Genomic DNA, 26712 nt, shown 5'->3' on the forward strand with positions numbered 1-26712 from the left:
CACAGAGTTACTTCTTATCTTTTATTTCATCATGCATTATGTTTGCCTTTGCAAAGCCCAATACCAGAGATTTGTACTAAAATCATTCTGTACGTGTGTCATAGGGTCTACAACGATAGCTGCGCTTGAGGTTTTTTTCAAACCAGCTCACACAAAACTGACTTTAACATGATACGCTACTTAAAAAAAAAAAAAAATAAAGAAAATGCTTAAACAATCCAATGTAACAAGTCAATCACACTGCTGTGAAATCAACCTGTCCAGTTACGTATCACCACTGATTGTGAATCAATTTCTATTTCAGTTGTGCAAGTAGAATAGATAACAGGTAGAAATTATAGGTAATTAGCAATTCAAGCACTATAAAGGAGTGATTCTACAGGTGGTGACCACAGATCATTTATCTGTTCTCATCTTTTTACGGCTATTGTTTTAAAGTCCTTCTTTATTTTGTCATGACTTTCCCACAGAAGTTTCTTAGATACTGCAGCTCATCTAGGATGGCACATCAATGCAAGCTGTGGCAAGAAGGGTACCTGTATCTGCCTCCGCAGTGTCCGGAACATGGAGCATGGATCATTACCTCTTCCTTTGTGCATGGAGGATCAGGAGGAGCAGTGCCAGAGCCCTGCAAAATTACCTCCAGCAGGTCACTGATATCCACATGTCTGCTTAAACTGTCCATGAGGGCCCAACGTCCACAAGTCAGTGTTGTGCTTACAGCTCAACACAATGCATGCAATGACCATCTGCCAGAGTACACTAAGATTGGCAGAATCAACACAGGTGATATACCACTTATACTCGAGTATAAGCCGACCAGAGTATAAGACGAGACCCCTAATTTTACCACAAAAAAACTGGGAAAACCTATTGACTCAAATATAAGCCAAGGGTCGGAAATGTCACAGCCTCCCCAGTGTATAGGCTGCCAGCCCCCTGCAGTGTATAGGCTGCCAGCCCCCTGCAGTGTATAGGCTGCCAGCCCCCTGCAGTGTATAGGCTGCCAGCCCCCTGCAGTGTATAGGCTGCCAGCCCCCTGCAGTGTATAGGCTGCCAGCCCCCTGCAGTAATTTACTGTACTTTAGTTCCATGCTACAAAGATCAGCTGTAGCCGCTATCAAAGGTGTTTGCAATTAAGCTTTATTGTTAATCCAATCTTGGCTGGAGTTACAATTATAAAATAAACAGTTTCTACTTGCATACAAATTAAATTTAAGAACAAACATACAGAACCTATCATGTAACCCAGGGACTGCCCGTAGAGCCAGCCAGAGTCCAATACAGAACCTGCAAATGAAAAAATGCCTATGTGAAAGGGGCCAGATGGAGAAATAGCAGAACACTAGTGTGGAGTGGAGTTCTAAAAGAAACAAAAACAAAGGAGTTTCTCAAGAAAAGTTTTTAAGGGAAATTATTTGTCACATAATCTTTAACACCAATAAACACAGGCAAAGATTTATTCAGGTTTTAGATAACAAGTTCATCCATGAGCTACCTGAAAATGAAACCTGTGCATTTGTGGGACAAAAACAACGAAGCTGTGGTCGTGTGAGACAAGAGAAAACAGGAATAGGACAGGACATGCTCTATGAACTACAGCTCAGGTGGTGGGCTCATACATGGTGTTGCGGAAAGCACTGCCTGTGTATGAGCCCACCGAAATAAATACAGCAAGCTTCTAATAACCCAAGACACCCTAATACTAGCTTCAAGAGAGCCATAACGGCCAATAGAAAATAACTTCTGCATCAAAAAGGAGAAAACATGAAAATGACCGAATTCTGCTGTATGAAAAGTCAAGTATGTAGAAACATTTATTAAAGAGGTCTTTCATCTAGTTTAATGTCCTAGTTTAACAACAAGTGCTTTGTACAGGAATCGAAATGCCTTCTTTCTGGGAGGTTGCTCTGTAGGGTGATGCAGGGTGTTAAAGAGAACCCGTCATGCAAAATAACCCCCCTAAACTAAATATATTTTCATAAACTGCTATTAGAGAGCATTGCCTCTATCCCCTCATTGTCCCTCTACATGCCTGTAAACCTAAGCAATGAGTTCCTAAAGCTGTATGCAAATGACCTGTGAAATGTCCAATGAAGCATTAGCATATTCAAGCTGTCCACTCTATTCATGAGTGGGAGGCACAGCCACACCCCCAGTGCATGACTGACAGCCTGTATAATGATGTGAGGCTGTATAATGATGTGCTTCCTGGTGCTGGTGGCCACGCCCCCTGCAGCCTGTGTGTGCATGTATGTGTGTACAGCTCCAGGCAGCCATGTTACAGCAGAACATGTCAGATTCATGTGTAGCTGATGTCTGTGTCTCTCACCTGTATATTAGGAGGATGCAGCATGTCAGCAGATAAAGTACAGATACTAGCCATGCTTTACTATACATTACACACAGACATGAGCAGGGGGAGGAGAGGGGAGGGGGAACAGGGGTGACATCACTGCCTCTGACCATGTGACCAGCCTCATTTACATGATAAAAAATAGATGATTTTACAATGATTAATGTATGAAATGACTAGATAAAGGCTGGGATGGGATCCTTGTGAGCTGCTCCAACAGGTAGAGGTGACAGGACAAGTGACACAGACCTGATGACAGGTGTCCTTTAAGTAAACCTGTCAAATTTATAGTACTACTTAGGGAAATTTGCATTATGAGTAATAATTTCTCCATATCAGGTCCTAACCATCCAATAAGTCCTGTAAATTCTGCGTGTGACCATCCATAACACGGCGTGATTTGCAGAAGACATCAACTTCCACCAAGTAAATCAGCCTGAAAACACCCAAACACCCTCAGAAATCCTTTTATCTACTTAATAACCTCATTGTGGCTGGCTGGGCATATGACAGCTCATCTGAGAACTTACACAGATCAGAGACGGTTGTCTTTGAAAAACAACTTTCTTCTTTGGAGACAAGTTAATGAACAGGAATTATATAATGGCATTATTGGGATTAATGGTAACGGGATAATACACACATATATAACAATTACTTGTAACATTACAACACAGCACAGCCTTCAAGGTGACTGAAGACATCCCATTACTCCTAGGCCTTGGAATGCTTAGATTAAATAGCGTTCTGTTTGATGTTCCTGCCTTGAGTACATACAATACTATAGCACTATACACGACAATTGTGTTCTTTAAGATGTTCACATAAAAAGATAGGGAGCAACATATGGGGGGTGCAGCCTGCAAAATACAAGAGTATGACAAGCTGCTATCATTATGTTCAGGTAACTGGGTTTGGGCAAGTTTAATCATTCATAGACACAGGTTGGTGCTGTATGGAACCAGATTTAATGCATTAACACAAGTTATAGCCGTAGAGCTGAGGAATGTGCTCCAGCAGGAACTTGTTATTATGGAGACTACTGACACATTTAAAGTGAAAGTTTACACTTTAATACAGCAACATAGAAAGGAGGACATTTACTACAAAATTTCGACAAGATAATAGAATAATGAACGAAAAAATGTATTGCAGCTTGGGCAGTCGGCTCATGTACGGAGCGGTCTATTCCACTGATGTGGGCATGAGGACAAAGGAGTAACTGGGGACATGTGCCAGTCCTTGAATAGACATGAGGAGTATGGGTGCTTTCACACGTGGGGTTTGCATTGTGTTTACAAACACAATGAAATGCACAGGTGGCTTGGCCTGATCACATCTGAGCTTCCAGTGACCCGCATGCGATTGGTAACCAGCACCCAATGCTTTTACACACCCAGCATTTACACAATGCAAAACACCAGATGCCGGTTTCCAATCATATGCGTTCAGCCGAGCTCTGTCCCCAGAAACACTATGTTTCAAAGCACCCAGAGAGTGCATTAAAGGGGTGCAGTTCAAAGGGCGCTGCCATCTTTCGTTGCTCCTCTTTTGGCGCCAATGCTTTTTTTTGCCAATTTGGATTATTTTTCCAGCTTCCCAGTATATGACATGGAATAATAAACAATGTCACGGAGAAGTACACTTTGTTACGTGGAAAATAAGCCCCCTCACAGCTCACATGCTGTACATAGAAAAATTTAAAAGTTAGATTTTTAAAGGTGGGGTGCAAAAAATAAATTAAAAAAGGCTACAACACGAAAAGGTTAATATTTATGTCCCATCCGCCAGTATTTATTTTGCTACACAATTTTTCTTTTGGTCTACTCTCTGCAACTTTTCAGCACCCAAAAAAATAGAATGGATTGATGTTAATTTTGTCGGAGTTACCACCACCTTTTCGAGCAGGGTTGGAGGATATGGAAAATCGCATTTTTTCACATAATAAATGGGTCAGAAAGGAGAAAAGGTGGTGGGAGCGCCACAAAAAAGTCGGAAACTCCAAAAATGTCCTCCATAAACATAAAATGTAAATTTGTTTTTGAAGGGGAACTCAGGTCAATAAATGTGATTCACTTCTTCAGTTATTGTCTTTCATCTGTTAAATTAAGAAGCTGCACCTATAACCACATCAAAAATTATTGCAATGCAGTCAAGATGCAGTTTTCAATAATGTGTGAATGCACCCTCAGGCTCCTACTGTCAAGGCGTATGGAGCAGCCATACAACCGAGCAATGAACTGGTGGAAAGGTGGACACGTGTGCTCTTAATGTCCAATGTCACATCCCCTTCTCTTAGATTTCCACATTTTCATTAAATTAAAAAAAAAAAAATGTCTACATCAAGTGCTGCTCATGAAGGAAGCTTACTGTATTCTTCACTTCAATAGTTTTGCCACCCACCATTATAATCAACCTTGATCCAGAATCACACAAAGGGGCCGGCTCAAGTAAGGACTTTCTCCCCCTCCATGACTCCACTCCTTGCATCGATAAGTGGGCTCGCTGATCCCAGCAATGGAATTCTTCTCAAGCCCCCTGTTCTTAAGCAATAATAATAATAATAATAATAATAATAATAATAATAATCTTTATTTATATAGGACCATCAAACTCAGCAGCACTTTATAAATCAAGATATTCTTTAATATTAATTCTACTGTCAGGTGGGCAGTCCTAGCAGTCTGTTCCTATGGAGGTCTTCACATCTGCCAAAAGAGGGCCTAATAATTGTAGAACTAATGGCACTGATTACATGGGAAAAGTTAGGAATAGAAAAAAATTTAAATGCCTCAAAATCATTTGTCAAGGCTGCATTCAGACATTTAAGATTAAGGATTGTGTTTCTGAACACAATCCACCTGGAACGGAGAGGGGACCAGATCACATATGCATTTCTAGTGTAAACAATTCAATACATGCGGTGCTCCTTCACTTGAAGCTCATATGCGATTGGACCAAGTTCTCCCAGTTCTGGTTAAATTGCCAGTCATATTCAGGTGAAAGGGGGAGGGGGCAAAAGAAAACGGGGGCTCCGCTAAAATGTATCAAATCCTATTACGTAATAAGTTCATATTGTTTACAATTAATAAAGTAAAGAGGCACCTGGTTACATGTTGGAGAATCAATGATGAATGCAATGCTAAATGCACAATGCTAAAATATCCATCATTTTATCATTAAATTATACAAATATCAATAAAGAAATATGACTATTTATAAAGCTCTAATGCATATTGTAGAACACTTTCCTGTTAGCCAGGGTGACAGCAGCACTATAAAGCTGTCAGCTTAGTACACTGCCTTCTCTATCCCCTGCACAAATAAAAAAAGACAAGCAAAATGAAGAATTCCTGTCAGAGACAGGCAGAACATACAGTATAAACAAGTTTGTGCAGAGCAGGTTTGACTAAAAGCAGACAAAGGGTTCATCAAGTTCTGTCTTTCTTCATTTACCTGCGAGGTAAGCCAGAAATAAGCAGTCAGCACATATTGCCGATCTCCGTTGTACAAAGAGCTGACAAAAAACTACCACTATTGGTTTCACCTCTCCCGGGTTGTGCAAAAGGAACTAATTTAAGAGGAAAAAACTTAAGCAGCAATGGCATAAGAAACATTGTCACACTCTTACTGCTTATGCTTTGGATCTCAGCTTGACACAGAAAAAAAAATAATAAAAAGGGACTTCTGCCTGTGACTTTGTTTTTGGTTTTTCTGACCCCATTACATCACTTGTTAAAACAATGCCTCACCTAGCTGGGGCCTCACCTTGCAGCTCCACACATAAGGCCTGCTACATCAGGCTAAGAAACAATACATAACATGAGCTGCTTGTTGCTGACTGCAAGCGTTTCAGTGGCCAAACCCCTCGCCGCAGGCTTTGAATTGTGTTTTCAAGCATAATTCAAACACTGCATGTGATCACAGCCCAAAAGTGGATTCTGTGGCTGGTCTTCTCTTACAGGAAAAATCTGCCTCATCAACGTATCCTGATGATGCCAGCACGTGACGCGTATTATGCAATTCAGTACCAGTGTAGTCTATAGGATTTATCAAAATCACACACATAACCAGAAAAAAAAGTCAGTGGTGGAAACCGATTTCTTCTCTGGATTTGTGATCTGCAGCATGTTCCTGATGGAGAATTATACCATCACAATGCATAGGTTGAGCTTAGAACCCCCATCTTCCTTACGAGTGTTTGATGCATAAAACTTGTATCATAAGCTTGCTGGAACATCTGGCTCTGTATGTCAAGTTCAGTTTTGGTTTCTGAGCGTCAGGTCAGACATTCTAGAAAACTCACAATGCAAGTGTGATGAGAGTTTGATTCATTAAACTCGCTCGTGGGCAAAGGGCCTAAAATGCATAGAATGATTGCGGAATTACCAGTGGAAAAATGTTGCAGCCATTGTGCAAGATGAGCACATAGCCTTAGGCTACCTGCATGCTAACTGCCCACTAATCACAGATCTCTTGTCCATTTATGCGGTCAGTGTGTCTGAGACATGGGTGTTACATGATTTACAGCAGAATATGTCTGCATATAGAAGCCACTAGGGTGTCACTGGTAACATCTGTTTTTATTACACATCTCAGTATTTTGACATGTATTAGTTCTTCTTAGGGTAAATTTAGATGGCCGTCTGTGGGGATGTATATACGGCCACAAATTTGAGGCCACATATACGTCCCCAATGGCAGCCCATGTGAACCGATCCACGCCGCTGCGGGCGGGCATACCGCTGTGTGCATGTAGCATTACACCAAGCAGTTCTCATCCATAATGGATTTTTGTGGCACAAGACCTTCATGAAAAAGAAGCAAACTGCACGTTAGAAATGCTTGTCACAAGTGTACTTGCACAAGTGTACTAGTAATTAATGTGTTAAATAGTTGCATTCTATTTTGTTATTACAAAGTACAGTAATAGTAATAGCAAAGCCATAGTATATTTTTCAGATTAAAAAGTATAATTTTTTCAGGCAAATGATCCATCAAATACAAAAGGAAAAAAGCTGCATACAAAACACTTTTCTGTGCCTCAAACCCAACATCATGGGAGGGATGAATTTCTGGTAAACAAAAATATACTTGATTTTTAACATTAAGTATAATCCATATGACATGCAACTCATGATCTCAAGTTCTCAAAATGACAGCAAAGTGCATAGTAGGGTAATGTCGTAGAAGAGTATAGAGGCAGCACACAGAATACAGACTGATAAAAAGCCTCCTATATTCAGGGATGAATTGGCAATGTAAGCAGAGAATCTCTGGAGCAGTAATGGAATAACATTACCCAAATGTGCAAAACTCATTTTAATCCTATTAAAACCACCTCTAACAGCATCTGTACGAGCCTTGGCAAGAATGTAGCCATCCGGGAGAGAATATGCCAGACCCTCTCAGTATCTTATCTGGCGAAAAAAAAGAAAATGTTTAGACTGTCAATATTAATTGCACAAGAGTTACACCCAAAAATAGATGGAATGTGGGTTAACTCCTTCCTCTGCCTGAGCTACTATCAATCCTATTCCCCATTTTTAACTAAACCACGAGAGTTAAACCATGTATCTATAAGAATGAATAAGTACCGTAATAAAGTGTTTTTTTCATTTCCATTTTTCACTCCCCACCTTCAAAAATCTATACATTTTTTATTTTTCCATGTAAAGAGCCCTGTGAGGGCTTGTTTTCTGCGTAACAAATTGCACTTCATAGTGATGATATGTTATATTCCATGCTGTGTACTGGGGAAAAAAAATTCCCTTGGGTTTCTTTGGGTCGGTGCGGTCAGGTTGATAACAAATTTGTATAGGTTTTATAAGGTTTTCTTGAATTAACAACAATTAAAACTTCCTGTACAAAAATCTATTTGATTTTGACATCTTCTGGCTCTAATGACTTTTTATACTTTGGTGTATGGAGCTGTGTGAGGTGTCATTTTTTGCGACTTGATGTTCTGATCACTTTTTACAATTTTTCAAAATGGCAAAAGAAGTGGCATTTTTTTACTTTGGGAGCTATTTTCCGTTATAGGGTTAAACACTGTGAAAACCCATTATTATATTTTAATATATTGGGCATTTTCGGACGCGGCGATACCTAATGTGTTTATGATTTTTACTGTTTATTTATATTTATATCAGTTCTAGGGAAAGGAAGGTGATTTGAATTTGTAGGTTTTATTATAATTTTTTTTAACTTTCTTTATTTTTACAATTTTTCAGACCCCCTAGGGCAGTGATGGCGAACCTTTTAGAGGCCGAGTGCCCAAACTTCAACAAAGACCCGCTTATTTATCGCAAAGTGCCAACACAGAAATGTAATTTGTGATTTATACTCCCTTCTCTGTCGCAGTTTTCATTGATACCAGCCCCTGAGACACCAATAAAGCAGAAAATAGTCCCAGGTAGAGCTGTCACTTTAAAATAGCTCTGTGCACAGCAAGTCCTGGACTGTCTGGGACTGCAGGAAGATACCTGGAGTCATCTCTGGTGATGGCCTGAGTGCCCACAGAAAGGGCTCTGAGTGCCACCTCTGGCACCAGTGCCATAGGTTAGCCATCACTGCCCTAGGGTATTCGATCCTACCATATTACAGTATGGCAGTATATGGGGATTTTTCTCCTCGTTCATTACATATCGCACACTGTAATGAATGGGTTAAAACTAGACAGGCTCAGGTCTTTGGAAGACAAAATGTTGTCATGACGACCTATCACTGCTGCCTGATGACATCACGGGGAGCGATAATCTTCACCAAGATGGCGGCGCCCATGCCAGCACTGATCGTGGGTGTAACCAGTAAGTCTTTGCTGCAATATGCAGCAAAGACTTACCGGCTATGGAGAGGATTCAGCCCATGAGCCCTCTCCATGCACCCAACGTGCGCCCTACTATTACGGCGCACATTGGGAAGGGGTTAAAAGGGCATCTACCACCAGGATCAAGGATTGTAAACCAAGCACAGTGATGAAGGTGTGCGACCCCTCTGGCAGGATCCACCCTGGCTTAGGCTTTGTATGCCCTTGTTTTTAAGCAAAAAAATGAGCCTGAGGGGCTCTGGTCTCTATATTTGTTAATGGAGCCTGGAGCCCCAAGTCTTCAAATATTGTCACATAGATAAAGCTGCCTGTGAAGATATTGTTACACAGGAGGAGTATTCATCACTGATTCTATACACTCACACGTGTACAAAATTAAAGGATATCTACCATCAGATTAATTGATGGTAGAGGATTATTACTCACCTCCCTGTCCCACCCCTGTTTGCATCAATATTATTTTATTGCATCTCTGAACTGCAAAATAGAAGTTTATAAAAAATTTAAATGAGCCTGAGGCACCTGCAGGCTCCGCTGTCACATAATTTATTCACACCCCCGGGTTATCTGGGGCGCCTACAGAGTATTTAATACATTTAATACATGTCCCTTCTGTGGTGATACACATCAAAAAGTGGTAGTAGACCGAGCCAAGGAGGAAAGAGAAATCCAGCTCACCTCCTGGAGTAGTAAAGGATCCAGCACGGGCCACCCATCTGCATGGGTATCTTAATCCGATCAAGAAAGAAAGCACGGTCCAGCCTGGTTCCAAACTCCAATAACTTCTTTATTCATGACTAAGGACAGGTCTACTGTCCGAAACGCGTAGGCTTGAAACGTCCTTTCAACGTAGGCTTGAAAAGTGGAAACTTTTAGTGCTACTTATGCATTGAATAAAGAAGTTATTGGAGTTTGGAACCAGGCTGGACCGTGCTTTCTTTCTTGAGTAGACCGAGCCAGACTTATCCTGCTACAGATCCTGGTTCACACTTTGCTGGTACTTCCCATGTTTCAGGCCTTTACCCAGCCAAAGTTGTTGTTATTTGGGAGGTTGGGGGGGGCTGCTGAAGCTAATGATTAGCCTCCTGAGACCAAGGGATAAACACTTCCATGTTTATTTTTTACACATTCCCATCCCAAGGCCAGGAATTGTGACTTTTCCTTCCCGAGTGGGTGTTGAGGGAAATGGAGTAGCAGTAGCTATAGCCTGCGCCAGTTCCAGTGCAGGTTATAGCGCAATTCTATGCCAGGAATCAATTCAGATAGATATACTAAAGGAGACAGCGCTAGTCATTGTTATATTCCCCCTATAATCTCAGCCATGTGTAATGAATGTCAATGCATCTGACAAAGTGTCTCCTTGTTGGGGAGAAGGTAGGAGAACCCCATAACCATTATGTCAATATCACCGGGTACATATTGTGCATGGTTACCTTACAACTAGTTCCATCAACAAAAATTACAGTTTTCCACATCTTACTCACTTTTGTTCATCCTGGAAATCCTGGTATAGTTTAATGGAATATAATGTATAATTATAAAAACATAATGTAGACTTATCCATAAAACCTTGATTTATCATCCCATATCTATATATCTATCCATCTATCTATATACGGTATATATATATTGTACATATATATGATATTCATGGATTCATGTACTTTATGGAGGTTCCTAGACTTATGTAGGGACTTGTTTGCATGAGCTCCTAAAGACAAAGACTGAACCTTCAGTAAATTGAACAAGAAATAGATTATTCCATCTACAGTTATTTACCGTAACCTGCAATTTGGCATCCACTGATTTTCATTATTGCCAAATAGGATACTAATAACAAGCCTCATCCATATCTGCCCATGTATTTTACATAAAACATATGGCAAAGCGACCTTCATGCCTTCTGTACACAGGATGTAAGCTGCTGGAAGTAGTTCTTGGGAAAAAGGGTCATTTAGGGAAAACGTCCACAGAGGAGGACAAGGCACGTAGACAGTCTCTAAGCATTTATCACCCGTCCTTTGGCACGCCCGTCTTTTTTCGCTGTATACCCTTGAACTTTTGCTGTGCAATCTAATGTCTACACATTGGAACTAGACAGGGTTGTCAAGGCCCTCTGGAGTCAGAAGCCTTGGATTCTAATCTAGCAATTGGCATCATAAGGGAAAAAGAGCAATCCTATTACCACAGTAATAAAAACGCTTAACTTTTTAGAATTAAAGGAAATAATTCCATAAACTATTTCATGTAAAAAGTGATTTTGCTAAGTAAATGTAAACAGTTTTTTAAAATAGTTTCATTCCAAATATGTTGCATAAACTAACTAAAGGTTATAACTATTAAAACAAGTCATGCAGCTTTTTTTCCCCCTAATTATAGAATGAATTTATTCTGCTTTCTGTCCATGATTATGGGGGCTGCCATCTTACCTGCGCTCTGACTAATTGCCTTAATATTTAGTGATATACATTTCAGCAGCCTCATGGACGTATACAGCAATAGACTAATGCCAACTTATTGAGGTCTACAGAAACTTTATAGGTATGATCTGCGCACATGGAAATAAGCTGTGACATCATCTATTATCAGTATTGGATGTAATGGTGGTGTGATCTCCTATTGTAATCCTGTCTGTGATGTAAACTTCCCCGAGCACAGATTAATTATGGCACGGGACATCAGGAACGATGAAGAAGAAGATTTTTTTTTTTTGCCCGCCCCGGATACTAATTTTTTGGAACTCTCGGACAACCCCTTTAATCCCTACAGGACTCAGCCTCTTTTGGCCTTAAGGACGCGGCCCCATTCTTCAAATCTGACCTGTGTCACTATAAGTGGTTATAGCTTTGGAACGTTCTAAATTCTCTACTTTTGATGCAGATAGTCATAGCACCCAAATAAATTCATAACTTACATGTCCCAAATGTCTGCTTTATGTTGGATGGTTTATTAAGATTCCACATATTTTACTAGAATGTTATGGGGCTCAGAATTTAGGTATCATTTTTCAAATTTTTTGTAAAATCACCAAAACCTCTATTTAGATGGACCTGCTCAACTTCTAATTGACACTGAGAGGCCTAAATAATAGCGAGACTCGTAAATAACCCCATTGTGGAAACTACACACCTCAACGTATGAAAAACCACTTTTAAGAAGTTTGTTAACCCTTTACGTGTTTTATAGGGGTTAAAACAAAATGGAGGTGCAGTCTGCAAATTGTAATATTTTTGGGTGGAAAATTAAACATTTACAATGGATTAAATGAATAAAGGCTCCACAAAGTTTGTTACCCAATTTCTCCCGAGTACACGGATACCCCATATGTGGTGGTAACCTGCTGTATGGGCGCACGGCCGGGCATAGGAGGGGAGGAGGCGCCATCCAGATCAGATTTGCTATGTCATTTTGTACAGGCTATAATTTTTTCTTTTTTTTTTTTAATGTGGACCTATAGGGGCTTATTTCTTTTGCCACATGAGATGCACTTTTCTGGTACGTAATTTGGGGGAATCTATAGGCTAATTGGTGAGATTTTATTAACTCTTTGTTGGTGGAGGAAATGAAAATCATCACTTTTCAGGAAGATTTTTATGGGGTTTTTTTTTTTGGCTGTTTACCATACCATAAAAATAGTATATTATTTTTATTCTTTGGGTTGCCACGATTACAAAAAGACCTCATTTATATAGATTTTTTATTTTTTTCCCATTTTTACTGCATAAAAAGTAATTTGGCAAAAATGTTGTTAATTTTAGCATCACCGTCTTTCATATGCATAACTTTTTTATTTTTCGCCTCACAAATCTGTTTAAGGGCTTATTATTTGCGAGAAGGATTGGTCTTATTTTAGAGTGCATAACATTTTTTAAATCCCTTTTTAGAGCATTTTTATAGGGTATTAATTGAAAATGATCTTTTTTCTGGAGCTTTTTTTTGTTTTGTTTTTTACGGGGTTCACTTTGCGGATCTAATAACGATTCTGTTTTATTATGCAGATTGTTACGGACGCAGGGATACCAAATATGTGGGGGGTTTGTGTATTTTATTCAATTGTACTGAATAAAAACCAATTTGGAGAAAATCTTGTTCATTTTAGCATCACCAACTTTTTTATTTTTCGGCTGACAAATCTGGTTAGGGGCTTATTTTTTGCGAGAAGAGTTGTTCTTTTTAGTGGGCTTATTTTGGAGTGCATAACATTTTTTAAATTACTTTTTAGAGCACTTTTTTATAGGGTATTAATTAAAAATTATCTTTTTTCGGAACGTTTTTGCGTTTTTTTTTTCTACGGCGTGTACCGTGCGGGTCCAGTAACGATTCTGTTTTATTATATAGATTGTTACGGACGCGGCAATACCAAATATGCGGGGTTTTTTGTGTTTTTGTGTTTTTTTATACTTTATTAAGTGTTTTTATGGGAAAGTGACATTTTAGGGGCTTATATTTTCATGTATTTATTTTTTATTTATTATAATGTGTAGTGTTAAGTGTTTTTGCATATTTTTACTTATACATACTTGAACCAGTGATGCTCTGATCACTGGTTTAAGTTCAATACACTGCTCTACAATACTATTTTATTGTAGAGCAGTGTAAACTGTCCTAGCAAGCTTGCGCATGCTCAGACAGTTTACAGTCAGACCCGGAAGGGGTCTGACTGCCATGGAGACCGGGCAGCTCCGGGGCACATGCCAGTCCTCGGAGCTGCCCAGAAGTGGATCGGATCCCCCGGTAAGCGGCACGGGGGATCCGATCCACAGCGCAAACACCCTCACACGCCGCGGTCATGTTTGACCGCGGCGTGTAAGGGGTTAACACCCGCGATCGGAGCCGGCTCCGATCGCGGCTGTTAGCGCAGGCTGTCAGCTGTACTAGACAGCTGACAGCCGCTGCTTCTGGTACCGGCTCCGTTCGTGAGCCGGTGCCAGAAGCAGGACGTTATAGAACGTCCCCGTGCGCTAAGCATCTAGCCCCGGGGACGTACTATAACGTCCTGGTGCGCCTAGGGATTAATGAAAGGGTCACTCAAGATAACAAAATAAAACTAGGATCATAATGAGCCAATGAGATGGATAAATCTCCTGCACCCAGGGTGCATTCGTTATGTTCAGGTTTTCAGATACAGTTTTTTGATGCCCAAACCAGGAGTGGAGTGAAAAAAGAGGTAGCACCTCTCAATTATTTGTGCCTAATTTGTAAGTGGATATATTAGCAGTCACTTTACATCCAAGCCATTTTCTCACCAATATGGAATGTCAAAAGTTTCTCTTCCGATTACTTCTTACCAAAATGTTTATACTCTGTGTTTGACTTCAAGTTTGTTTGTTAAAACTACTTACAAATTGTTCATAAATCATCTCTTGTTCTGCAGAAATGTAAACCTGTCTTTACAATTTTTTCATTTCCATGACTGCTGTTGTACACCAAGATCCTCCAGGGCAAATAGGACAACAGTCACAATCACCATCTTGTACTGCTCAGAGTGGCCATGTTATAGATGGCTAGATGGTTAGAGTAAGAACATCCCTTTAACTAAAATAGTTAATTCATACAATGCAAGCCCATACATCACAGTGTGTTTTAAAACCCTTCCAAAACAATTTTACCGAAGGTTAAGTTCAGACTGTGGCTGAAGTTACAGCTTTTAGCACACAGCATTTTAGCGTGGGGAAGGAGGGGTAAAGTGTCAGCCCCATATGAATTAGGAAATTGTGACCCGAGGATAGGTCTGAAATCAAGATTCTACTTTTTAAAAGAGATCTAAGGAAATAGTTGGTTAGAAGCTAGATGTAGCATTTTTCACATCACTGTGTCCTTTGTGTCGCTGTCCATTAGTATGACACCCAAAAGATAGGGGATAAGAAGCTGATTGTTGAGGCACAGCTTCGGAGTTGGTAAGCCAAACTTCCAACTCTACCAACTTCAGCTCTACCAAAATGGACACTGACTCAGTCCCCGTTTTCCAGATCCTTGTTGTAGTCGCCAGAGTCATGACCCAGAGCAGAGCGGTTGCAGAGTACTCAGGAGTTGTAGGCAGTTCTCCTGCACCACCCCAGGTCCTCTCTTGCTCCTGGCACAGCTCTGCTCTGTGTACGGACGCAGGCGCATATAGTGCAGGTCACAGAGCAGAGCGGCACATGGTGGGGGAGAGAAGAAGCTGCAGTATGGTGCAGGGAGAGGATTTTTTATCTGCTCTGGGGGTGTCCACTATAAGCAGTCTGCTATGGGGTCTCTCCATTATTAATGTTGTCTGCTCTGGGATTATTATTATTAATATACATGCAAAACATGTTCTCATTGCAGATATTAACGACACTTTTTTTTTTACAAAGCTCCAGCTGATTTTTTTTTCTGACATGTACGTCCTATGTAACCATACTTTGAAGGGATATAAAAGCACATTTTTTTAGTTCTGATTTACTACAGGGAACTACAGTTCACAGAGCAAAAAAAAAAAAAATCAGTTTATGTATTAAATGTTTATTGATGCTCTTCCTCTCTTTGAGATCTAAAGTTGTCCGTGGTTAAAAACACATAAATAACTGTAACAAACAAACAATGCTATGTGATTTGGCCTCAATCCCAACCTTGCAGTTATTTACATCCTCCCTGGATGCTGTAACTGGACTATTAATGCCCGACTGCACATTATCCCATGTGCTTATTCACTGCTCGGTCTCAGAAGCCACGAATTCTATCTTACAGATGTAAATTCAATGTTGCATGTCCCCAATTGCAGTGGAGAGTTGACTGCACTCATGTACTCGCACTACTGGAAAACCTCTCAGATTACCCGCAGGGAAATCACAGTCATATGGGACTCCCCCATAACCATCCACAGACTGTGTGCATCTTTAATAATGAATCTAAAACAGGGGTTAAACCTTTGTTGCATATTTTTTCTGGTGTAAAGTAAGCTAACCTATAGCAAGTGCAAAGTACATCTAGACAGTTTTAAACTACACCAGGTTTATCATTCAGTTTCAGACAAAGATAGTCTGAGTCTGATTCTGATAAGATTTATCGGCACAGGAATTGGTGTAAAATCATGCTGGAAACTGAAGATCCATCCTCTGTTGTACGTGGCCCATCAGCGTGGGTGCACTCACATACTAATGACAATTGCAAATGACTGCCCTGGCCGGTCATATGTATGAGCCCATTCTTACACATGGGGACATGCGCTAGCTGCTGAGATCACAGCAAACACAAGGCCAAGAACATCACTCGTGTGCCTGTGGCCAAAGACGGTATGTTTTAAGTACCATGCACATGACAGTGTTGTGATATATTACACATCGGTCTATTACACCACGTCACGGTGCAGGAAGAATAAAGCGTCTCACTGCACCGTACCCAAGCTGGGTGGCTGAGCCGCAAAGGATAGAGTAGGTCCTATTTTGGACTTGATTTTAGGTGCAGCCTCCCAACTCCTTTTAGAGAAAGGAGCAGTAAGGAGAACTCACCCTCCTTCCTTCTCCACAAGGCTGTGTGCTTCGGCCTGGGTTAAGTGCATAAAGCCTTACTTTGAGACACTTTTAATAAATCTGTCCCTTAGAATATGACATCAATATTTGAGCTGTAAACGACTTAACTCCTATAATGCCCTAATAAGTAGATTAAAGAGGTATAACATTCACAAGTGCCTATTCACTGTAGTATTATATACAGCACCCCCCATGTCTGAACACCTGAGTCTGGGGCATTGAATACACCATCTAGGTCAGTGGTGGCGAACCTATGGCACGGGTGCCAGAGGTGGCACTCAGGTCATCATCCAAAGACAGAGTTCACCAAACAGGACCAAATCTTTCTGCAGTCGCAGGCAACTTATGAGATGCTGCTCTCAGCGCTATTTTAAAGCAACATTTTATTGACTGTTTGGAACTGCGGGAAAAGTGAGAAGGTGTTGACAGAACTGCATTATCTTTGTCGGTCCTCCTGCTACACCCACCATTCTTCCTCTATAAGGAGACCCTGGAGAGAAGCTATTTGCCCTCTTTTGTTTAACTGTATTAGTGGCATTAGACGGCGGATACAATTGAAAGATGTGGAAGAACACAGAGCAATAAGTAACTGCTTAAAATGCCACGTTGGCTCTTCACAGTAAATAAGTGGATTTTGGTTGTAGTTTGGGCACTCTGTCTCCAAAAGGTTTGCCATCACTGATCTAGATCCTTGCAACATCATGTTGTATAGATAGTGGGGAACCCACATTGTTCCTAATAAACCATCAATTTTAATTTCCTATGAAATTTGTCACTCATAAAAATAACACCATAGTTGTGCCTAAGCCTAATAAATCCTCATCCCAGCAGACAGCATCAGGCAGGAGTTTGCTTTTCACATAGTGATTAAAAGATTGAAAATCATTAACATGGCATAAGCGACCAGCAGGAAAGCTGCCAAAAAGCCAGGAGTGACGTCCAGTTTTGTCCTGGCTGTGTCACCCTTGATGGCTGATGGCAGTTTTGGGTGTCAGAGCTTGTACCATACACATGGTCTGTATTCTTATTAAATCACTGGCTTTACATGCCATGTACAATAAAAACTAGTCCAGTGATATCATTATGTGAAAGAAATCACAGGCAGCCAACAAATATGTGCTATTCTTACATGGAAAATATACTAGGATCCGCTCAGCATATTTTTCCACATAGACTGTGGGTCCATATGAAAAAACGGGAAAAGTGCCTTGTTTACTGTCAATGCCTTTATGTGCAAACTAGTCTATCAGAATTCACTGTATTGCACTGTGGCAGTGATTTATGACCATCTAAAATGTCCACTAAATGAGACACAATACCTATGCTACAGTATATCTACTATAGTCGCTGGCTCCATATGTATACAGGCGGTCCCCTACTTAAGAACATCTGACTTACATACGACCCCTAGTTACAAACGGACTTCTGGATTTTGGTAATTTACTGTACTTTAGTCCTAGGCTACAATAACCAGCTATAATAGTTATCAAAGGTGTCTGTAATTGAGCTTTATTGACAATCCAGCATATTTAAAATCCAATTGTCACAGAGACCAGGGTTACAATAAAAAAAGTATACGGTTCCGGCTTACATACAAACTCAACTTAAGAACAAACCTACACAACCTATCTTGTATGTAACCGGGGGGCTGCCTGGTATATCAAATAAACACATGCCATGATAGAAATAAGGCTGTGTTCACAGGTTACGCATTAAAAGTAAGCGGAGGAGGGTAGACCTAAACAGTTGGGGTGGGGAACTGGCAATACATTTTTTTCTAGTCAACAAGATAAATATCTCCAATACAAACATCTGCAAGAGTAATGTGTGAACACAGCCTACAATATAGTCCGGTTCGCCTTATGACCCGGAAAATACGGTATAAGGCGCATTACTAAAAAAGGCCTTATATATGGAATAATTCCATATATAAGGCGCACCGGAATACAAGGCGCAGGGTCCGGGGGCTTGGAGAAGGTCCGGGGGCGTGTTGTGAAAACCAGCGGCTCTCCACAGACCCGGCAAGAGGTGAGCGGTCTCCCCAGGGAGATGGGGAAGGGGGTCCATTCAGGTAGAGGAGGGCAGCGGACCCTACTTACACAGGTCCCCGCTACCGGAGACAGCAGATCTCCAGCGGGAACTGCAGACCACACAGCACGAACAACAGGCGCCATAGCGCGAACCAATTTCTGCCGCGTGGTCTGCAGTTCCCGCTGGAGATCTGCTGTCTCCGGGAGCGGGGACCTATGTAAGTAGGGTCCGCTGCCCTCCTCCATACATAAGGCGCACCGGACTATAAGGCACACTTTGGATTTCTAAGGAAATAGTCCGGAAAATACGGTATACAGGTATAAAATTAATTTTGACTTTAAGTCTATAAAACATCAAAGAATAATACAATAACTAGTCGTGCTCTTTAAGGTTGGGCTCCCAGACAGTGTTCATACAGGTACATAAGAACCAAGATTCCCCAATGCTCACTAGAAATGTTAAACACATCAGTAGATCATGAGCTCTTGTACATCAGTAGTAGATGGTAATATGGAGAGACTATCAGTGCCAAAGCATCTATAGCTCTGATGGAGCCACCTGACAGCTGTTTTTGTCAGTCACACAGACATTGGGCGACATTATCATTCCCTGATGCTTTCCTAAAAGGAGACTTATTTATAAAGAAAGAAAATTATACACAGTGATAAAAGAAGTGATATGCTGTAAGGAAAGAAAACGTGGCATGTTCCAGCGCATCGTGTTTTACTGAGGGATTCTCTCCTGGACCCATTTCTTCTAGGATAGAAAACCATACAGACAGCGTCACCATGCAGACTAACATACAAAGTGTACTAGCAGCTCCTCCAAGTAATGGCCCGAGCCTTTCTAGGATTCACCTTTGATATTAATAATAAATAATAATAATTCTTTATTTATATAGCGCACACAGATTACGTAGCGCTGTACAAAGCATATCAAATTGGCCCCTGTCCCCATGGGGCTCACAATCTAAACAACCTAACAGAATGTTGAGTGTGGGAGGAAACCGTAGTACCCAGGGGAAATCCATGTAAACACGGAGAGAACATACAAACTCTTTAACCCCTTAGCGCTCTGCGCCGTAGCTGTACTGCGCTGAGTCCCGCGAATAGCGCTCAGCGCAGTACAGCTACTGCGCAGAGACGATGCCGGTTCAGCGCTGTATAGCAGCCGAACCGGCATCGTTAGCCGCGGGATTTCAACGGTAATCTACCGTTGACATCCCCGGCTAACACCCGCGGTCGGAGTGGGCTCCGATCGCGGGTGTTTAACCCGTTAAATGCCGCGGTCAACGCGACCGCGGCATTTAACATGCCTTCTGGGGGTCTTTACCTCACGATCGGCCCCCCCGCACCGTTTTCGGGGGGGGCGATCGCTGTTTTGGCACCTCTGGGGTCCGATCGGGACCCCAGAGAAGCCTGGAGGGTTTACCTTTAAGATGGCGTCTGTGACGTCATCTTAAAGGCAAAGTGTCAGCCTATGCATCTGCATAGGCTGGCACTGATAATACCCTGCAATACATTAGTATTGCAGAGTATTATCAAGAACAAGCAATCAGATGATTGCTTGTTCATATCCCATGGTGGATCATGTAAAAAAATGTAAAAAAAATGTTTTTCAATAAAAAATACCTTTATAAATCACTAAAAATGCCCATAAACCCCAAAACACATAAAGAGACATATAACACTCAAAAAAGTCTAAATCATAACACAAACCCCACATATATAGTATCACCGCGTCCGTAACAATCCATAGAATAAAACTAAATAACTATTGAACCCATATGATGAACGCCGTAAAAAAAAAACGTTAAAAACCCGCCAAAAATTATGATTTTTACCTATTATATCCCACTAAAAATGCAATAAAAAGTGATCAACAAAACATATGTACTCCAGAATGATATTGTTGCAAAGAACAACATGTCCCGCAAAAAACAAGCCATCAACCAGCTCTGTCGCCAAAAACGTAACAATGTTATGCCACTTGGAAGACGGCGATGCAAAAATGATAGATTTTTCCCCACATTAGGGTTTTATTTGGCAAATTTAGTAAAACATAAGAAAAAATATTCATGTCTGGTATCCCCGTAATCGTATCGACCCATAGAATAAAGATAACAGGATTATTAGGCTATACGGTGAACACAAAAAAAAAAAAAAGTAAAAAATCCAGTACAGAATTGATGCTTTTCTACTCATGACCTCAAAAAAAGTTCCAAAATTTTCAACAATAGGTGATACCAACCCCAAAATGGTAACAATGGAAAAAGCATCTCGTCCCGCAAAAAAAATGCCGTCACATGCCCCAAATAACGGAAAAGCGAAAATGTTATAGCCTTCAAAAGGGGGCAACCAGAAAACTAAAATCCTGGCAGCTGCAGGGTGCTCCTTCCCTTCTGCGCCTCGCTGTGCCCCCATAAAACAAGTCACAGCCACATGTGGGGGGTCTCTGTACTCGGGAGAAATTGTAGAACAAATTTTATGGTGAGTTTTCTCTTTTTATCTTTTGGAAATGTGTGAATTTTAGTGCTAGATGAACGTATAACCGACAAAATTTGACCATTCTAAATTTCACCGCCATTTTGATTCAATTACTATGAAGATCTCAAGGGGTTAACAATCTTTGTAAATGCTGTTTCTGATAGTTTGAGGGGTGCAGATTTGAAAATGGGTTGGTTATATGGGGGGTTTTGTTGCTAAATATGTAAAATTTGATTTCAAACAGTATTTATCCCCAAAATAGTCAATTCCGAAAATACGGAAAATCGCTATTCGATTTGTAGGCCGCGTGACGTCAAAATAAATTATCCAAACATTTCAAAAATTATGAAAATGTAAAGTAGACAAATGGGAAATGTTATTCTGCAAGTTATTTAGGTGGTAAATTTATCTGCCTGAAAACGCGGTGATTTTGAATTTCGAAAATGGCAAATTTTTCAAAAAATTCATCATTTTTTTCTTTTTTTTGTAAATAAACGCAAAACGTATCAGCCAAAATTTACCACTAAAATGAAGTACAACATGTGGGGAAAAAACAATCTCAGAATCGCTTTGATAAGTAACAGTGTTCAAAAGTTATAACCATATAAAGAGACGCAGGTCAAATTTCAAAAAAAAGTTGCGAGCCTTAACCTGCAAACAGGCTGCGTCCTTAACCCCTTAAGGACACAGCCATTTTGTAGCTTAAGGCTCAGCCCGATTTTTTGGATTCTGACTTGCGTCTCTTTATACGGTTATAACTTTTGAACACTGTTACTTATCAAAGCGATTCTGAGATTGTTTTTTCCCCACATGTTGTACTTCATTTTAGTGGTAAATTTTGGCTGATAAGTTTTGCATTTATTTACAAAAAAAAAGAAAATATGATAAATTTTTGGAAAAATTTGCCATTTTCGAAATTCAAAATCATTGCGTTTTCAGGCAGATCGATTTACCACCTAAATAAGTTGCTGAATAACATTTCCCATTTGTCTACTTTACATTTTCATAATTTCTGAAATGTCTGGATAATTTATTTTGATGTCACGCGGCTTGCAAATAGAATATCGCTTTTCCGGATTTTCAGAATTGACTATTTTGGGGATAAATACAGTTTGGAATGAAATTTTACATATTTAGCATCAAAACCCCCTATATAACCAACCCATTTTCAAATCTGCACCCCTCAAGCTATCAGAAACAGCTTTTACGAAGATTGTTAACCCCTTGAGATCTTCATAGTAATTGAATCAAAATGGAGGTGAAATTTAGAATGGTCATATTGTTCCCTTATACGTTCATTTAGCCCTAAAATTTACACATTTCCAAAAGATAAAAAGAGAAAACCCACCATACAATTTGTTCTGCAATTTCTCCTGAGTACAAAGACCCCCCACATGTGGCTGTGACTTGTGTTATGGGGGCACAGCGAGGTGCAGAAGGGAAGGAGGGCGCTGCAGCTGCCAGGATTTTAGTTTCCTCATTGGCCCCTTTTGAGGGCTATAAAATTTTCGCTTTTTCGTTATTGGGGCCATGTGATGCCATTTTTTTTGCGGGATGAGATGCTTTTTCCAATGTTACCATTTTGGGGTTTGTATCACCTATTGTTGAAAATTTAGGAACGTTTTTTGAGGACAGGAGTAGAAAAGCATCAATTCTGTACTGGATTTTTTACTTCTTTTTTTTTTGGTGTTCACCATATAGACTAATAATCATGTTATCTTTATTCTATGGGTCGATACGATTACGGGGATACCAAACATGAATATATTTTCTTACGTTTTACTAAATTTGTCAAACAAAACCCTAATGTGGGGAAAAATCTATCATTTATGTATTGCCGTCTTCCAAGTGGCATAACGTTGTTACTTTTTTGGCTACGGAGCTGGTTGATGGCTTGTTTTTTGCGGGACATGTTGTACATTGCACCAGTATCATGTCGCAGTACATATGGTTTTTTGATCACATTTTATAGCATTTTTTGTGGGATTGAAAAGGTAAAAATCATAATTTTTGGAGGGTTTATAACAGGTTTTTTTTACGGCGTTTATCGTGCGGGTTCAATAATGATTTACTTTTATTCTACGGGTTGTTACGGACGCGGTGATACTATATATGTGGGGTTTGTGTTATGATTTAGACTTTTTTTTGAGTTATATGTCTCTTTATATGTTTTGGGGGTTTGGGGCATTTTTAGTGATTTATGACTTTATTTTTTTATTGAATAACTTTTTTTTTTACTTTTTCACTTTTATACCATGGGACATGAAGAAGCAATCTTCTGATTGCTTCTTCATGATAATATTCTGCAATACTCATGTATTGCAGAGTATTATCAGTGTCAGCCTATACACTTGCATAGGCTGGCACTGTGCCAGTAAGATGACGTCACAGACGCCATCTTACTGGCAATTCTTGCAGGTAACTCTGGGGTCCAGATCGGACCCCAGAGTTACTATAGCAACGATCGGCGCACCCCGAAAACGGTTCGGGGGGGCCGATCGTGGGGGAAAGATCCCCCAGATACATGTTAGATGCCGCGGTCGCGCTGACCGCGGCATTTAACGGGTTAAGCACCCGCGATCGGAGACAACTCCGATCGCGGGTGTTACACTGGGGTGCCGGCTATTAGTTACAGCCGGCACCCCGTCTTTCCCGATGCCGGTTCGGCTCAGATCTTGAGCTGAACCGGCATCAGCTCAGCGTCCGATATATCGGACGCTGAGCGCTAAGTCACTGCGCTCAGCGTCCGATATATCGGACGCTGAGCGTTAAGAGGTTAAGGGGTTAAAGATGTTGACCTAGGTGGGATTCAAACCCAGGACTCCAGCGCTGCAAGGCAGAAGCCCTACTCACCGTGCCGCCCTAATATGATGACCTGCAAATTGCACAACACACGTTACTTTGAAAGTTAGCTATGAAAAAAGTCTGGTCCTCCATCCACTAAACTTTACAAACAGTATCTGCTCTTATTTTAGCTTCTTATGCTCTCATTTTAACAACAAAAAAAAAAAAGGCCTTTTAAAATTATGCAAACGAGCCTGAGGGAATGTGGGCTCCATAGATTTTAATGGAGACTGGAGCCCCTTGGGCTAATTTTCATAATAACCCAGCAATGTTCAGCATCTCTGCAATGGGCAGTTGACAACCAGGATCCCTGTTCCAAGATACCAACCACAACTTCCTAATTCTTTCTAACAGACACAAAGGGGGTAGCTGTCACCTGCCAGTCACTATACCACAACAACTGGCACATGTACTATTTACAGTGTATAAACAAGCCAGAAGACAAGGAACCTCTCAATCTTGGATCATGGACAAATATTTTTAGAGGTGGCCATTCAAGGTCAGGGTTCCAACATCGAGAGACATCTTTTAAAACTATAACAACTTTTGATCATGCATTGAAACTATTTCAGAAAACCAACCTAACTGTATTATGAAGTGGTCCCTTAGAGGGGTGGGCAACTCGCACAACTTGTCTGTGTACATAAATCTGCTTAGGAAATGAGGGTGGTCTTTTAGTGAAGTTTAAGTGTATACCATGGCACATAGACTACCATCCTGTATGTGATTACTATCCCATTTGCATGTACGTCTTTGGCTTCTCACCTGGCCGGGGTCTGTCGCCTTGAAGACATGGCAGGCCATCTCTGACTCAGGGTTGTCGGGCTGTGTCTTTATCAAGTAGGCAAAATATGAGGGATCCTGGCTATTATGGATGAAGCGGGCAATGTGTTGTGCCTTGTGCTCGAAGATGAAGACTGCTGTGTTGCCACTGGCTCCATTCAAGGCTGGCACACAACGAAGGTGCGGGGCAACTACCAGGAGCTGGACCTCTCGACATGGGGCCACACAGCAAGGGGGCTCCTGCCTCTCTGCACGTCTGCGGATCTCGGCCACTAGCCACGGCAGCATGGGCAACGTTGTCCTTCTGTCTAGGGATGACCAGCCAACATACCACAGGCGAAACCTCTTCTCCCCCTTGGCAGTCCTGTCAGGGAGTGCTGCTTCCTCCAGCAGAGGGTGACACTGGTCTGCTGAACTTCTCCTCTCCATGGCTCCTCCAGAAGGGAATAAGACACTGAAGAAGGAATAACAAGTACACTGTGGTAATCCTGGCTATGGCTGTGCAGCTACATACACGGCTCATGTGAAGGGGTGAGGAGAAGCTCCATGGTGAAGGCACAATGGCTATGGATGAGGTGGGAGCTGCTCACAAGCACATGGCAGGGGCACCACACGGAGACAATTGTGTCCCGAGGAGCCGCTTCCCCGCACCGCGTCCTGCAGCTCTGAGCTTCCTCCTCATGACAGCTCCTGCAGAGCAGCTTCTCCCCGCCTCCTGCCCTGCATTGTCCCACCAATAGCCTGCAGCACAGGGATACTGACAGGAGCCGGAGCCTGTAATATCCAGCCCGCAGCTTCCCTCACAGGGATCTCCAAGTATCAGCTCCGAGGGAAACCCCAGACTGCTGCTGCGACAACAGCCGCCGCCAGAGCCTCCTCCCAGCCGCTCCCTCCCCTTCCCTCACCGCGTGCACGGGTGCGGAGAACACCCTCCAACTACAAGTTTTATCTCCACCCAAAATATCAGTGTACCTGAGCTCCGGCACCGTGTAATGGTAGCTGCCGGGTGTGCGGAGCCCGCTAGCTGCGGGAGGAGTGGACGGCTTCTGCCTGCACCATGTCGGCTTCCTGTGTTATTGACGTGTCACCCTGCAGGGTCCTATAGCACATGAGGCGACTACCCTGGGACACCCTGACTGGGGCGCTGTCATGTGCCTAATGGTGGCCACACTAGTTGTACAATTCATGCTCATAGCAAACTTCTGAATGAAAAATAAATATACACCACCTGACTCCGACTTACAGACGACTCCCTGCCCTCTGACTGTGACCTCTGGTGAAGCTCTCTGGATGCTGATAATTCACTGAATTTTAGCCCCGGACTGTAATGATGAACTGCAAAAATTTTTTTATAGTTAATCCTTGTTCCTATAATAGCCCAAAATATGGAAAATCCAATTGTCTCACAAACAAAATAAAAAATGTCCGGCATGACACTTCGGGACTATTTTGGCCTTTAGGACGAGGCCCCATTTTTCTAATCTGCCCTGTGCCCCTATAAGTGGTTATAGATTTGGAACGATATAAGATATCCATTTTGAGATTGTTTTCTTGTGACACATTGTACTTCAAATTAGTTTTAAAATTTGGATGATATCGTTTGCGTTTAGTTATGAAAAAAAGCGGAATTCAGCAAAAAATTTTAAAAATTCTTTATTTTCAAAGTTCTAAATTCTCAACTTTTGATGCAGATAGTCACAGCACCCAAATACGGTAAATTCAGAACTTACATTTCCCAAATGTCTGCTGTTATGATGGTTTATTAAGATTCCACGTATTTTACTAGAATGTTATGAGGCTCAGAATTTGGGTGCCATTTTTCAAATTTTTTTGAAAATCACCAAATCATTTAGATGGACCTGCTCAACTTCTAATTGACACTGAGAGGCCTAA

General features: G+C 41.3%; 1 protein-coding gene across 5 annotated transcripts in view; it reads right to left on the minus strand.

Moving 5' to 3' along the window:
* The window catches only part of TBC1D4 (TBC1 domain family member 4), a 94081-nt gene extending 67893 nt beyond the window's left edge, over positions 1-26188 (minus strand). The window contains exons 1-2 of one of the 5 annotated variants that reach the window (XM_072135344.1): positions 26063-26188; positions 24802-25273 (exon numbers count right to left, since the gene is read on the minus strand). In XM_072135344.1, the coding sequence (XP_071991445.1) occupies positions 24802-25248 (447 nt within the window). In that variant the 5' untranslated portion in view covers positions 25249-25273; positions 26063-26188. Of the gene's footprint in view, positions 1-24801; positions 25685-25791; positions 25930-26062 lie in introns of those variants that run through there. The other 4 variants (XM_072135343.1, XM_072135345.1, XM_072135346.1 and 1 more) reach the window with 4 other exon arrangements.
* Between the last annotated feature and the right edge of the window lie 524 nt (positions 26189-26712).

The sequence above is a fragment of the Engystomops pustulosus genome, chromosome 2 (genome assembly GCF_040894005.1).
Source record: "Engystomops pustulosus chromosome 2, aEngPut4.maternal, whole genome shotgun sequence".
In the NCBI taxonomy this organism is placed as follows: Eukaryota; Metazoa; Chordata; class Amphibia; order Anura; family Leptodactylidae; genus Engystomops; species Engystomops pustulosus.